The sequence below is a fragment of the Quercus suber genome, unplaced genomic scaffold, assembly GCF_002906115.3.
Source record: "Quercus suber isolate HL8 unplaced genomic scaffold, Cork oak 2.0 scaffold_290, whole genome shotgun sequence".
In the NCBI taxonomy this organism is placed as follows: Eukaryota; Viridiplantae; Streptophyta; class Magnoliopsida; order Fagales; family Fagaceae; genus Quercus; species Quercus suber.
The window spans coordinates 413,142-428,900 of NW_027069746.1; the positions used below are offsets into that span (position 1 = coordinate 413,142).

Genomic DNA, 15,759 nt, shown 5'->3' on the forward strand with positions numbered 1-15,759 from the left:
ATAATGGATTCAGATGACAAGAAAGTAAACATAGACTGGTTTTATCTAAAGAAAATCGTCATCGGCCCAATCCGAGGAAATCAGTTCTTGTATATATCTCTTGAATTTGATTACAGGCACAGTTCTTGTTACTACAGTATTTTTCTCTCAATTCTCCGATCCTCTTTTCTCAAGGCCTTCTTTCTATTTTATACTATCTTCCTTCTTTTATCTCCATCCTTCACGTGTAGATTAGATTGCTAGTTTTGATCCTTGTCCCATCAGCACCTTCCTGAAGTCTTTGGTAGTAGCTGTAAGACTGAAAATTACTATTTAAGTATCACTTCCTCATTAATGCGGCCAGAGAGTTAGCAACAGAGTATTCAATGCGGTGGTAGCAGCTTTCTATTAGATATTTCATAGCTTTCCTATGTCCTGTGCTTTCATGATGTATATCATCATCAATAGAATCTCCCGGAACGTAGCTTCTAGATGGCAGTCTGCACCTTCGGACCTCTGCTTTGCTCAGCTGAGGAGGCATTCCTCCTTGAACCACCTTCCTAAACTCCAACCCCCATTTCCTCATTCGCTAACGTGGACTCCCATGACAGTAGTTATCTGTCCTCGAACTATTAGATGTCCTCAGATTAGGCCCTCAGCCCAACATATACATAGATATATACTACTAGGCCTGTCACCCCTACAGATTTTATTTAGATTTTGGTTCAGCTTCAACTTTAAAATAAGGATTCTATTCAGAATCTACCACTTTAAGCATATCCATCCAAAACAAACATCCAGGTGTTGTGCTTGAGTTGTGCATCTATTATCAAGCTAGCTTGAGTTGTGCATCTATTATCAAGCTAGTCTAGACCAATTAACAACACAATTGTTCCAATGTAATTACTCAAAGATGGTAAAAAAAATTTAATTAGTTCGGTAATGGGCTTTACTTCACTAAAAGTTTTTCATAAGAGAGTTGTGATTAGATATCAAATACTTGGTATGCTAAAAAATTATATAAATTGGCCTAAACAAATAAACAAAAAATTGATATAGAATTTTAATTCACACAATAAACTAACAATGCTATGTCTATATCAAACACTTTTTTGGGAAAAAAACAATATCAAATCTTAATTCACCAGCAAATTGACTAACACATATTAGAGAACACTTTGCTTAATATAAATCAAAATTGAACCAACAAATGACTAAACACTAACAGACCTAGAATCCAAATATGTACATGGCTAGTCTTGTGTTGATGTCAATTGCTAACTAATCCCTCTCTCAAATCTATCACTTTCCATGTTGTTCAACCAATGGGAAGAAACATAAAACACTCAAAATCATATGATAGTATATATTATTAAATTAGACAAACAAAGAAAAGGTAGCCTTTGCCACAAAGATAGAAGGGATTCCTCAAAGAAAGATTAACAAATCAATGAGAAAAGTTAGAGAGAGAAAGATTAGATATTAGATAGCATATTATTAAATTAAATGGAAAAGGTAGCCTTTGAGCCACAACGATATAAGGAATTTTTCAAATAAAGATCAGCAAATCAATAAGAAAAGTTAGAGAGATAAATATTAGCAATTAGATGGCAAAATAGAGGGGACTAATGTGTTGTTCATGGAGGACCCTTTTGTGCGAATCGAATTGACTTATGCCTGGATTTCAGGCTTCAGCCATAGCTGCTGCTCAAATTGCATAATTTCTGACAATCACAAATGTAATTCCTCGACATTCCATCTTTATACAAAATTAACACACGCACGAGCACCAAATTCATTGCATTTATTAAAAACAAAAATTTGACTCCTTGCTTTTTGCAATGTGTGATAAATACCGCAACAAAATTAAGAAATCAAATTGATACAATAACTTATTTGGCACGAAAATTAAAAACCTTAGATGGGACATGTGGCGCAAAATTAAAAATCTAATTGGATCTTCTCTCATTTCTAAATTGAACACCTAAAATGATAATTATGATATGATCCCCGCATAAATCTAGACAAATGGTGCAAAATTTGATTCTAATTTGAATTTATAATTTGACTTTCTCTGAGCTTTGCCTATATATATATATATATATATAGATTTCATTCTAATGTTACTTCCAAACAATGTTATTTACATTTCATTCATTTCCATTTCTTTCTATTAATTTATTTTAAAATATTCAAACAAGATTATTCAATAGTCAATTCCAATTAATTCCTCTACTTAAATACATTTAATTTCATTTTTTTATGAACTCTCAAATAAAACCTTAAGGGCACATTTAATATACTATAATAGACACTATAATATAATAGATATTTCTATGGCATAACTATTCGGTTGTTTGGTTATATTTTTATTACAATGAATAGTTATTCCTTATAAATAGCTATTCTTTAAAATGAAGAATAACTATTCATTCTCAAAAATACTGAATATCTATTCATTCACCTTGTGTAACAACTTTTTAAAAAAGTTTCCTAAAAAGCTATTAGTTGCCACATCTTCAAAAGGAAAGAAAATAAATTTTCTTTGTTGTTAATTATTAGCTTTATTTTGAACACCTTAAAATAAGTGTATTTTAGAAAATTTGACTTAAAAATAATTTAATTACGTCTTCTTTTTATACTCTACTAAATTGTGGGTATATTCAATATTCTATTCCTAAATGGTCATCAAACTAATGAATAGTAATACTTATTACATTCTAACTTAATGTATTTTTTATAATAATTATTTCTATTCCCATGTAGTAATTATTACAGTGTACCAAACGTACTGTAAGGAAAGTTGTGCCCGATATTCTTTCATAGTTCCAAATTATTAATAATTAATTTTGAATTAAATTTTTTTAACTATCTTTCATAGTACTAAATTTTTCATATAAATTACTATTAATACTTTGAAAACATAAATATTAAATTTTAATCTGGTTATGTATCCTTTAAAAAAATTTAATGAGTGCAGTGTACATAATCAAACAAAAAAAAATAATTATCTCAATATCTTTATATAATAATTACCCATGAAACTATTGTCAAATATAATGACAGTTTCTGCTACTACACCACAATTATGATAAAGTGATTGACAGTACGAGAAAGAGCTTCATAATTTGATCAACTGGACACCAGTCGCCCTCTGTTGCGGATTGGATCAACTGGAGTTGATTGGATGAGAAGGAACAGGGGCGGATTTGAGCGATATACACAGCAGAATTGGCGGTGTAAGGATTTTTTTTTTTTTTTTTTTTTTTTTTTTTTGTGGCAAACGGCAGCTATGAGAGATATATAAAGATTTTCTTTCGTATATTTGGAGGAGTCTTGATCCTAATTTTGAAGGGATTTTTTTTTTAAGTTCTTTCTCTCTTTTTTATTTGTATTTGGAGAGATTATGAGCTAAAAACGTTTTTCAAAATTTTCTTGAGTTTTTTTCTTAACTAGTTTTAAAAATTGAATTTTAGGACTATTAAGATAGTATTTATTTTTACCATTGCAGATCTAAATGTTATAGATACTCCAGAAATACAAAGTTTTTGCCAGACGAAGGAGAGTGCCGGGCTCAAACCGGTAAGTCAAATTATTATTTTTTTGTAAACTTTTAGATTATTTATGATTTCCTTTGCCACTGTCAATGAAGACTTTAAAAAGTTAGAGAGGTCCATGACTCAATAACATGGTCCTACCCTTTGGACTCAATAACACGTGTATACCATAGATTTAGATTAGGTTTCCCATGTCTTGACTTAACATAACATCCCATTGATCTAGGCTAGGTTCCCTCTGTCCGATCATAACACCATCTGAGATGGAATATGTACCACTTGACACATACTTGTTGGGCAAAATTGGGTAAATAATACATTTTTTGGAAAAAATTTGGTGATTAGCATGCGTTTGAACTTATTTAGTTAGTTGGACTGTTTTTTAAACTTGAGTTCCAACTTAAAATCGAGTTTTCCAAACTCAATTTACTCTTGGATTCATCTGACATGGATTAAAAAAAAAAATTACCAGCAAGGAACTCGAGTTTGCTAGACTCGAGTTCCAAGCGGGAAAAAAAAATATCGAGGAACTCAAGTTCCACGTGTTTTTTTTTTTTTTTTTTTAAATCCACATCAGATGAATCTAAGAGTAAATCAAGTTTGTGAAACTCGATTTTGAGTTAGAACTCAAGTTTCAAAAATAGTCCAACTAACTAAATAAACTCAAACGCGTGCTATTTATCTAATATTTTTCTAAAATGATTTTCAGCAAATTTTGCCCATACTTATTGGCTTTACAAGTTATGTCACTTTCAACAGACTAGGGGTACATTTAAGAGGATGAAAAGTTGGCTTTTTTTGCTTATTTCCTTCACTATTTGCTTATTTCTTTTACTGATTAGAGGTCCCATATTGGGTCCCACTAATAAGCTAAATAAGCGAAAAATCAGAATAAGAGTCCGTTTAGTAACAGCTTATTTTGCTGAATTGAAATTTTTTTTGCTGAAAGTACCATTGATAAAGCTAAAAAGTAGCTGAAATAGTATAGTTAGATCCATGAATAGTACAAAAAAGTATAATGGGACCTATAAATAGTAGCAAAAATAAGCTGAATAGTAGTAAAAATAAGTTAAATAGTAAAAAAAACTGAATTTTTAACCCAATGCCAAATACAACCTAAGTTGAAAGTAACCACTCACCATTGGCAATGGTAATATTGGTGTTTCCGCCAACCGTAACTCTGGGTCCGTTTGGTTAGAGATTTCTAATATTGTTGTTTAAGCGTTGTGGAAATATGTGTGGGTTAAAAAGTGTTGTGGAAATACGTGTTTCAGAATTTAAACACTGAAAACTGTTATTTAAACACTGATACCAAACACCCCCTTTATTATTTATTGGTTCAACATTTATTATATTTTTCTTTTTCTTTTAACTTCTTTTATAGTATTTTTAGCAAATATAATAATAATAAGGCGAAAAGCACATTTTAGTCCCTACATTTTTAGGCGATTTCTATTTTAGTCCCTAAATTTTATTTTTACCGCTTTTAGTCCCTATCCTGAAAAACGGTTCCGTTTTGGTCCTTGCCGTTACATTAGAAACGGATATTGCTGAATTAAAATTAATAAATTATTTTTTTTTAATTTATATGCTGACGTGGCATTTTTTAATGTCAAAAAATATTTTTTTATTATTAATTAGGCCACGTGGACATTAAACAAATATTATTTATTATTGCCGTTTGTCACGTCAGCAATATCCGTTTCTGATGTAACGGCAAGGACCAAAACGGAACCGTTTTTCAGGATAGGGACTAAAAGCGGTAAAAATAAAATTTAGGGACTAAAATAGAAATCGCCTAAAAATGTAGGGACTAAAATGTGCTTTTCGCCTAATAATAACTAGTCGTTAACTCATGCTATGCATGAGAACCTACTTTATTTGTGAGGTAAACTAAAATAATTTTATAAAATTTTAAATTGATTAAGAAACTATACTATTATATGATTTGCTCTTGTATGATTTCAATTTGTGTTACAATTTGATGAAAAAGTCATTGCTTGAACGTGCAATAGCTTACAAAAAATTTGTCAGACAGCTTCAGATACTACAAAAAAATAATTCAAAAATTCAAATTTTAAAACTTCTGAAAGACTAAAAAATATTAAAGAATCAAACGATTCACTACTTAGAAATTATTGAAACAAAACAAAATATATACGACTAAACAGTAGAGAAATATAAAAGAAATATAGGTTACATTCAGAAGAATAATCCATGGCTATAACTATTGAAATGAATCAAAAGATTCAAAACTTACAAATTTTAAATATATATGTGTGTGTGTGTATGACTATACAAATTTAGATGTTAAAACTTTCAAAAACGCCAAAAATGATATATAATTAAAAAATAAGTTATTGAAAATAAGAAAAAGAAAAAAAGTACACAAACCCATAAAGCAACAAATTTTAAATTTTAACAAATCTAAACTTTAAATGAACCTTATTAGCATGTGGCCCAGGCTAAAAAATGTTGAGTAGGAGCCCACGTTGAAATAATGAAAGCCATACCTCCTCTTAATATATCATATATAAGCTTTCTGCCCAAGAAATTAACATACTTTTATATCGTGAGGTAAAACAAAGACATACAGTAGCAACAACCTTAAATTTCAATTATTGCAAGTTTTTTTGTCTTGTAAAAAACAACTAAAGAGAGTTTGGTGGTCCATGTATGAAAATTGCTTTTAAGAAAATACATGAAACACCATAAAATCTTTTTTTTTTTTTAAAAACAAAGTAGAGGAGAAGGAAATAACAGAAGAATAGCTCATACCTCTACTTGGCTTTAAAAAAAATATATTGGGGTTTGCACTTCTTTTATAATGCTCATGATTAACCTCACAAATTTGGAGATAAATTATCAAGTTTAAGTTGGACTTGTTAAAAAGATAGAGTTTTACTCTTTGTTAAGTTTGGACTAAACAAAAATAATTTTGTTTTAAAAAAATGATAATGATAGGTTTGCGTTTAAGTTGAACTTGTTAGAGAGATAGAGTTTCACTCTTTGCTAAGTATGGACTAAACAAAAATACTTTTATTTAAAAATAATGATAATGATGTGACAAGTTCTTGAGAAATCAATAAAAAGTTAAAGGTTTCAATTATATATATATATAGATAGATAGATAGATTAGCTAGTAGGGTTGGGCTAATTCGTAACTCTAATGGAGAGTAGCCGAGAGGTTTTTCTAGATTTTTTGGGAGTACCTCTTCTTTAATTGCGAAATTGTTGGCCTTAAGAGCATTCACATCAAAGGATGTTAAAAAAGACTTATCTTACATTCTCAAATACAACTTTATCTATTTTACCAACTTATTAAACAATACACCTAATATCCAATTCTTATTTTTACATACAATCCAATCAAATAAAATAAACAACACAATCAAATAATATAAAAAAAAATTAAAAAAAAAATTGTTTCTCTCTCTTCTCTTCCATCTCTCTTACCTCTCTTCCTCTTTGTTTCTCTCTCTTCTCTTCAATAATATATTTTTTTAATGTTTACAACCCATGAATAGTAGGTTATATATTTCAGAACTCACTATTCATGGTTGCTAAAAAAAATAGCGATACATACCCAGATAAACTTGATTTTTGGGGTGTTGATTGGTAAAATAGCAAGGGGGTTTTTTACACCTCCAATGCTAATGCTCTAAGGATGGTATTCTTATGGCTCAGGACTTGGGAATTGCTAACCTCATTGCTGAAGTTGTCTCTCTTCTCACTAATAAATCTTCAAACAGACTAATCTCCCTCATTATTAATGAGTGCAGGGATGCCCCTCAATTGTTCTGTAATTTCAATCTCTAGCATTGATACAGGGCGGCTAACAAGGCAGTGGACTCTCTTACAAGGATGGGTTGTTGGCAAGTGGATCCCCTTTTGTATTACTCCCTTCCCCTTGATTGTGTTCTTCCTTTTTTATCTTTGGACACTTCTGATGTTTGTTTCCCCAGTTAATCCTAGACTCTGTTTCTTAGAGTCCATTTGAAAATAACTTATCTAACTTTTTGCTAAAAACTTTTTGATGAAAATGTGCTAAAGTATACTTGTACTTTAAAAAAAATTTGAAAACATGAAAAGAAGCTAGAAAAAAAAAAACGGTTTTAAAAAGATATACAAAAAAGTTAAAAGCTAAAAGCTAAAACTTAAAATTGATGCTAAACTCACCCTTGTCTCTTTTATTGCTTGTTCCTTTTAACCAAAAAATAATAATAATAATTAGCTTATTTTATTTAACTTTTAGCTTTTATTTACAATAGTTTTAGCAAAAAGTTTTCAACAAAAAGCTACTGAGTTTTCAGCTAAAAGTGCATTTATTTGTTGATATTGTTACTTAGTTACCTTGCTGCGCATTAGAATTTAAAGCATGTAGGTTAAAATTTTAGGATTTAATATCTACTCTACTTTTGTATCCTTTATCAGTAGAAATATGGTTTTGCCCTTCAAAGCATCTCATGACTGCATAGTAGAAGCATTGCTCGCAATCATTCTTAAGTTTTGGCTTTACTTTTATTTTCCAGATCAAAGCAGAAAATTTCCACTACCACCACCACAGTAAGTCAAACCATATAGACAAGCTCTCAGTTTGAAATGAATGTTATATTATTGCTTTATGCTTCAGACACTTCAAGTTGACTAATAATTACATTACATTTTTCTTCACACCTCCTTCACCACCCCCCCCCCCTTTCTCTTTTGCAGAATAGATGGTGGAGATTTCTTCTCTGAGATGCCCCTTCTCCTTTGCAGAACAGATGGTGGAGTTTTCTTCTCTGAGATGTCTACTCCATTTGTGTATCATTTATTATTAGCAATATGGTGTTGCTCTCCAAATCTGCATGGTTCTAAACTTTTGGTTTTATCTACAATACTTTTAGCAAAAAATTTTCAACAAAAAACTACTGAGTTTTCGGCTAAAAGTGCATTTATTTGTTGATATTGTTACTTAGTTACCTTGCTGCGCATTAGAATTTAAAGCATGTAGGTTAAAATTTTAGGATTTAATATCTACTCTACTTTTGTATTCTTTATCAGTAGAAATATGGTTTTGCTCTTCAAAGCATCTCATGACTGCATGGTAGAGCATTGCTAGCAATCATTCTTAAGTTTTGGCTTTACTTTTATTTTGCAGATCAAAGCAGAAAATTTCCACCACCACCTCCACAGTAAGTCAAACATATAGACAAGCTCTCAGTTTGAAATGAATGTTATGTTATTGCTTTATGCTTCAAACACTTCAAGTTGACTAATAATTACATTACATTGTTCTTCTCACCTTCCCCCCACACCCCCCCCCCCCCCAAAAAACCTTCTGTTTTGCAGAACAGATGGTGGAGATCCCTTCTCTGAGACGCCCCTTCTCTTTCACAGAACAGATGGTGGAGTTTTCTTCTCTGAGATGCCTACTCCATTTGTGTATCATTTATTTTTAGCAATATGGTTTTGCTTTTCAAAGCATCTCACGTCTGCATGGTTCTAAACTTTTGGCTTTATTTTTATTTTGCAGATCAAAATGGAACATTTCCACCGCTACGGTAAGTCTTCTAGACGTGCTCTCAGATTGAAATAAATGTTATATTATTGCTTTATGCTTCAAAAACTTCTTCAAGTTGACTAACAATTACATAAAATTTTCCATTCCCCCCCCCCCCTCTTTTGCAGCACAGGTGGTTGAGTCTTCTCTTGAAAATTTCTTCAGTGTTTCTTATCTGTCCTCCCTTTTGCTGTATGGAGTCAAAAGTTATATGCCAATATGGGCTTTAGTGTTATTTATGATCAAGTACCACTTATTTCAAAAGTTTAAGCTAGACATAGGATTTCAGTTCAGAATCAGTTACTCTAATATAAACTACCATCAGATCCAAAAATTTAAGCTGATAGAAATGGTGAATTTAATCAAGTAACTGTTACTCCAATAATTTCAAGCTTACATTGCGGTGGCATTTTAAGAAGGTATTTCAAGTGGAGCCATTGCTTGCATGTCTATAGCAGCAGTTGCTGGGGCATCTATTTTGGCATTTTTTCTGTATGAGAGGGTATATAGAAGGAAGAAGAAGAAGAATGAGGTTGTGGAGACATCAACTCTCCCTGCAGTATCCCAACACCAGTATGTTCAACATAGACATGGTAATATTTTTGCTTTGGTGAACCATCTTATCGATTTTAATTATTTTAAGAGAGACATTTAAATTTGAAATGATCATTTGTTAAGTGTCTCTCATTTCTATATGAATAATGATAAGAGTTAACTGTCATGAGTTGCAAAACTTATTTTTGGAACATGCCTTTTCTCTGCATATATTTCCATGCTTTGATTTTCATTTATTGCATTTTTTTTTTTTATATCTCAAATTATGAGAATTAAGAATTTGGATGAATAGATACTTCTTGAGCAGCATCATAAGACCCATAAAGAAATTTTCAATGAAGAGAGTTTACACCTTCATTTTATAGCACATTGGATGTGTTGAAGCATAGTCTTGGGTATTGCCTCCATGCATGAAACATACACCCCATTTACCATATGTATCCAACCCACAATTGTGTTTCTAATAAAGCCTGATAATAAGGCATGCTTCTAGATGTTGACCTCAAATGCCTTCAAAAACAGAGCCAAACAACAAAGATAGGTGACTCTCCCTCGGTGCGTTTTGCTGTATTGCTTTCTTGTTTCTTGGCTATCACCTCTTGCCTAGGACTTATTGGCGGCAATATGGGTTAGAAATGGTGAAGCTACTCTTTGTGGCTACAATTAGAGCTTGTTTAGTAACATCATTTGACAGCCTTGCTAACTCATCTGTTATTGGGTCAAACTATTTGTAAGGTTCCAATAGGAAAACACATAAAAATTGCAAATGGGTGTACCATATGCATCACTTGCAAGCTCATGTTTCTCACATTTTGCCAAAATTTATAATCACATATAATGAGTTTTTTCTTGCAATGACATAGCTTTTGTACAAAATTCCAAAAGAAAGCTTGAGAATCGGTTTCTTTTACTGGTGCTCCTTCGTCAGGGCTCACATTACTATGGACAAATCTGTTGAGTTCTCATATGAAGAGCTCGCAAAAGCTACTGATGACTTCAGCCTAAATAATAAGCTTGGGCAAGGTGGCTTTGGATCTGTTTACTACGCAGAATTACGAGGAGAGGTTTGTTGAATCTTACATTGTTGTCTTGCTGTCATACTTCAGAATCGGTGTCCTATATACATTCAAACCATAATGTAACATGAGCCTTATTGGCTTGAAAGCACCATAGTAAGAGCAAAAGGTCCACCGCCATCTCTGAAGTCACATAAAATCTCATGGCATTTTTGGAGTAGACATCCATACTGTCAGAACTTTAGGATCTAATCATATAAATTCAAACTGTTGTATGTCGTAGTACTAGCAGTCCTCTTTGAGAATTCAAAAACCTTGTAATTTTTTCACATTTACTCTAATACCATGATAAACTACCACTTATTCCAAAGCTTAAGCTGTTAGGAAATAATAAATTTAAGCATTTAAAATTTATTCTAACAGACTCTTTCATCCTACTATCATGCAGAAAGCTGCAATTAAGAAGATGGATATGCAAGCATCTAAAGAATTTCTTTCTGAACTGAAGGTTTTAACCAATGTTCATCACTTGAACCTGGTAATATGCTTTCCCTGTAATTTTATTCACTACTTCAATTTCTTTTGGTAGATTTCAAATTCAAAATAAATCCGATTGATGGCTGAGGCATCATGCCAACTTGGTTAGAGACTAGGAGCAGATTGTACATTAGAAAACTCAGTCAGAATCTTCTAGCTGATGGATTCTGCACCTTTCCAATCATGTTGTAACTAGTTACTGATGATTAATATTCTAAGTAAATGTATATGCAAGCATAAGTATTTGGATTACTTTATTATTTGAACTTCATTGGTTATTGGAGGCTTATAAACTTTTTTTAGCTCTTTGCCAATATGCTCTTTGACATGACACTTTGCTTGGGAGAAATGCTGGCTTCAGATTTTGGTATATACATAACTATTAGGAACATTTTGTGAAACCAGTATTTGCTTTCTGTGAGTGCTTAGCTAATATCAAGTTGCCTATTTTGCCCAACTAACAGTTGCATCGTTCAATTATCTTAAGGTGACTCTTTCGTTCTATGTTAAACTTCATGCAGGTTCGCTTAATAGGATATTGCGTTGAAGGCTCCTTATTCCTAGTTTATGAGTATATAGAGAATGGCAACTTAAGTCAACATCTGCACAGCTCACGTGAGAATGATAATGCATCTGCTTACTGAACATCTCATTTCTATTAATGTATGTTCATGACTGCATTATTGTATCTTTGGTTTTCAGGAAGGGATCCATTGCCGTGGTCTACTAGAGTGAACATTGCATTGGATTCTGCAAGAGGACTTGAGTACATCCATGAGTATACCGTTCCAGTCTACATCCACCGTGATATTAAATCAGCAAATATACTAATAGATGAGAAGTTCAGGGGAAAGGTATGCTTGTTTTGACGTAGTAGCACTGACATCACCATCATTATTCTAAACTTTTTTGGTAGCAGGTTGCAGATTTTGGGCTAACAAAATTGACTGAATATGGAACTGCTTCGCTGAACTCAAGTCTTGCGGGTACATTTGGATACATGTCTCCAGAGTAAGAATTTCCTATTTTTTTTGTTTTTCAATTTTTCATTTCATTTATTTGTTTACTCTTGAAGCAGAAATTGTTCATTTGCACATTATAAAGTGGCGAAATTTGTATTACATATCCATGTTTGAGTTATCTTTCAAATCTTGTTTACTTTCGTTCTTGAACCTTTATTGCTAATGTTCAAGACATGGTAGGTAGCTTTTTCTCATCAGTGTTTAGTTGCAAGGATTGCTTTGTCCTTCATTATATGGACCATACAAAGAATAAGGAACAGTATCTATACACACAATTCTTTACATTTTGGATGAGCCTAAATTGTGAAAATGACATTTGGTGCCTACCAGGACACCACTGACAGGAAACTAATTGTGAACTCAAGGATCTTTCCACATTTTATTATACAAAAACAGTTAAACTGAATGCAACATTTTGTGTGCAGATATACTCAATATGGAAAGATTTCCCCAAAGATAGATGTATATGCTTTTGGAGTTGTCCTCTTTGAACTAATATCGGGCATGGAGGCAGTGGGACTTGTTGCTTTGGTTGTTTTCTCTGCCCTTCCTCTGCTTACTATTTATGAATGTAGTTCAAGAATTGCTTATATGAGAATTTACCCAAATTTTATCTAATGATATGATGCAGTTTAAAAATGTGCTTAGCGGGCCTGACCCAGGAGAATATCTTCATACACTTGTGGACCCTAGACTTGGTGATGATTACCCATTTGACTGTGTGTGTAAGGTGATTTCTCACTCAAAATAAACATGCAAATTATAGACTATTGATCTTATTTCTACCAAGAGTCTTATAGCTTAGAGACATAGCCTATTCTCCTTTATAAGGAGGACCAGGATTTGAATCCCCCCCTGTTGTTGTAATTATTGAATTGTCAAAAAAAAAAAAAATCTTACTTCTAAAAAGATTTTATGGCTCATTCGGCTGCAGCTGGTCGAGCTTGCCAACGCTTGTACACAAGAAGATCCTCAACTAAGGCCAAGCATGAGGTTGATAGTGGTTGCACTAATGTCGCTTTCATCTTCAACTGAGGATTGAGATTTTGGTTCTTTCTAAGAAAAATCCTGCTCTAGTCCATCTAATGTCTGGAAGAGGAAGCTCATGAAGCCTCATGTTAACTGGCGATGCATGGCTTGAAAAGTGACCTCATGAAGAAAAAGTCGTCTTAACAATTATTTCGGATATGTTCATCATCTGTAAATTCTGTTGCGAAGTACCCTAGGAGATTTGAAAGGTGGAAGAAATGTAGATATTGTGTGGTAGTTTACGTCAATTTGTTTTCAGTCTCTTAAGATTTTCTGTGCCACCATTCATTGGGAGTGATTTACCTGGTGTTTGTATGACTTTGCTTTGCATATTAATTCATGTTTAGGCATAGAAATGTTCCAGCTTCTACTTGAATTGTTCCATCCTTTCGAGTAGCTGAATCTATGCATCTGGGCCATGGTTGCATTGAGAATTTAGCATTCGTTTGGAGGAAACCAACAGGCAGACACAGATGAACGAAATGTTCGATCAGCCACAATAAAATTTAGTGGCATCATATGTAATACAACATAGGACTTCGATTTATATGTGTCAGCTTCTATGGATAAATGCACCATGTGCTATGACAAAGGATTCGTTTCAGAAATCTTACATACAACAAGATCAAAGAGAACATTAAAAATCTTCGATTTTGTTGCCGCAGTTGATATATATTGTTGGTTTCATTTCTTGTATCCAAACTCCAGAGGGTTATTATCTATGTACTAATGTAAGTAACACATTGGCGTTTATGTTGTATTTCATTTTCTCTCTGGCTTTCACACGTAGATGTAGCTATAGCCTTCAAACAAGAAAATTAAGGCTCATTTAGTTGTTCTAGTAACGTTGTTTGTATTTTTTAGAAATATGTGCGGGTGAAAAAGTTTGTAAAAATACATATAATGTAATTTAAACATAAAAAACTATTATTTAAACAACAATAACAAACGAGATTTAAACTGCTTCTTGGTGAGGGAATTTTAGAATAACCCAAATGGAAGTCTGCAGCCAAAATATACAAATTTATCACATTTTACAAGTAAATATGGCATATTGTTTGGTTATGAATAATATGATTGCCGTCCATTGATCAAACTTCGTGCTCTCACGTCTGCCATCTTCACCAAAATATTGTACTCTCAAACAAGATACTATATTTTGTAGTCTTTTTGGAGGGTGACTGTGTAAGATTTCCTTATTCTTATTATTTTCTCAAAATTGGAAAAAATAAAAAAGAACCAGGTGATGTTTACCTTTAACGTAGCTATCAAAATTTACAATTTCAATCTCTTGGGGGCAGACTTACTCTTGCTTTAAATTTTATTTTATTTTTTTTAAATGTCAAACTTTAAAAAGTCGCCTAACCTTTGCTTAGTGCCCAAATGCGTGTGTAAAATGTGTAATTAAAAAGCTCTGTATCGACATTCAATCGCTATCTATATTATTAAATGTGGTTAACAAATTTTGGCCCTACATCTACATATAGCTCCGACCATACCGATGAGGACAGGAAACTTGGACCCATCACCACGTCGCTATTGCGCCGAATTGGATCCAAAACCGTCGCAATCCAAAAGCCAAAAGATTTGATTGTCTAACTCAATCACACTTGTCCAATTAGCATCCATTAAATATTTTAATATTGATCTAATTCAGAGTGGAAAATAAAGTAAATGCTCTCTTTCGTCACCCTCAAATTTTTCAATGGACAGCTTTATCTTAGCCAATTAATTATGATATGTTGCTGCTGTTGCATCCTATCTCCACTTTCCAACAACAAAGGGAATTAATAAAATAATAATAAAATTTTCTTTGACAAAAAAGGAAAGTAATAAATAACTAAAAAAGACCCAACAACATGTTAAAAACAAGGATAGAATTCTAGGCTCTTGAGGCACCCACAGCCCTTAGTTTAACCGTAGCTATTGATTGTTGCTACTAATTTCAAAGTTTTGTACTTAGCGTAGCTTTTTTTCTTTTCTTTTTTTTTTTTTTTTTTATGGTTAATTTGGCTTCAATAAATATTAGCTCGATAACAGTATAGTTGTGACATGTAAGTTTTAATTAAAAAGAATGTAATTTTAAAAAGTTGTACATAAATAAACAAGTTAAATAAACCATTTCTTAAAAGAAAATCAAACCAAACAAGCACTTAAAATTTTTGGTTTACCTTTTTTTTTAATAGAAAGTGGTTAGAGGAAGGAAATTAGTGTGACTTTCCTACTTAGGTGTAACTATAGTAATACCCTAATCACTCTAGACTCTACACATCACAATCGTTAATGAGTTAGGTGAATAGTCTGCTGGTAAGATATAAAGAGTCGTAACATGCTACAAGTGAGGGAACTCGAACCCAACTACTCAAAATCCCTGGTCTACCTTATTATTGGTTGTTTTGTTTCCAATATGTGATCAAGAATGAACAAATCATCCTCATTAAGTGATGAAATTATTATTCAGAACATTTATTTTTTTGTAAATATATACTCCTATCATTGAAAAATAATCTGCATTGATA

The 15,759-nt window shown here is 32.3% G+C and overlaps 1 protein-coding gene across 1 annotated transcript; it reads left to right on the forward strand.

The window, feature by feature from the left end:
• Positions 1-3,057: 3,057 nt before the first annotated feature.
• LOC112004002 (chitin elicitor receptor kinase 1-like) lies at positions 3,058-13,610 on the forward strand. The gene is made up of 17 exons (XM_065782126.1): positions 3,058-3,218; positions 3,491-3,561; positions 7,319-7,429; positions 8,069-8,102; positions 8,250-8,305; positions 8,680-8,713; positions 8,871-8,926; positions 9,055-9,082; positions 9,210-9,674; positions 10,565-10,700; positions 11,101-11,190; positions 11,711-11,804; positions 11,892-12,043; positions 12,109-12,200; positions 12,637-12,742; positions 12,843-12,941; positions 13,146-13,610. Exons 10-17 carry the CDS (start codon positions 10,578-10,580, stop codon positions 13,251-13,253), a joined length of 864 nt encoding a protein of 287 aa, XP_065638198.1. The 5' UTR covers positions 3,058-3,218; positions 3,491-3,561; positions 7,319-7,429; positions 8,069-8,102; positions 8,250-8,305; positions 8,680-8,713; positions 8,871-8,926; positions 9,055-9,082; positions 9,210-9,674; positions 10,565-10,577; the 3' UTR covers positions 13,254-13,610.
• The last annotated feature ends 2,149 nt before the right edge of the window (positions 13,611-15,759 follow it).

What these genes read in the sequence shown, in the direction of transcription:
- LOC112004002 (XM_065782126.1), top strand. Translation starts at nt 10,578, where the DNA reads ATGGACAAATCTGTTGAGTTCTCATATGAAGAGCTCGCAAAAGCTACT. An exon ending in ATGTTCATCACTTGAACCTG is followed by an intron (nt 11,191 to 11,710) that starts GTAATATGCTTT and finishes AACTTCATGCAG; the next exon opens with GTTCGCTTAATAGGATATTG. An exon ending in CATTTGACTGTGTGTGTAAG is followed by an intron (nt 12,942 to 13,145) that starts GTGATTTCTCAC and finishes ATTCGGCTGCAG; the next exon opens with CTGGTCGAGCTTGCCAACGC.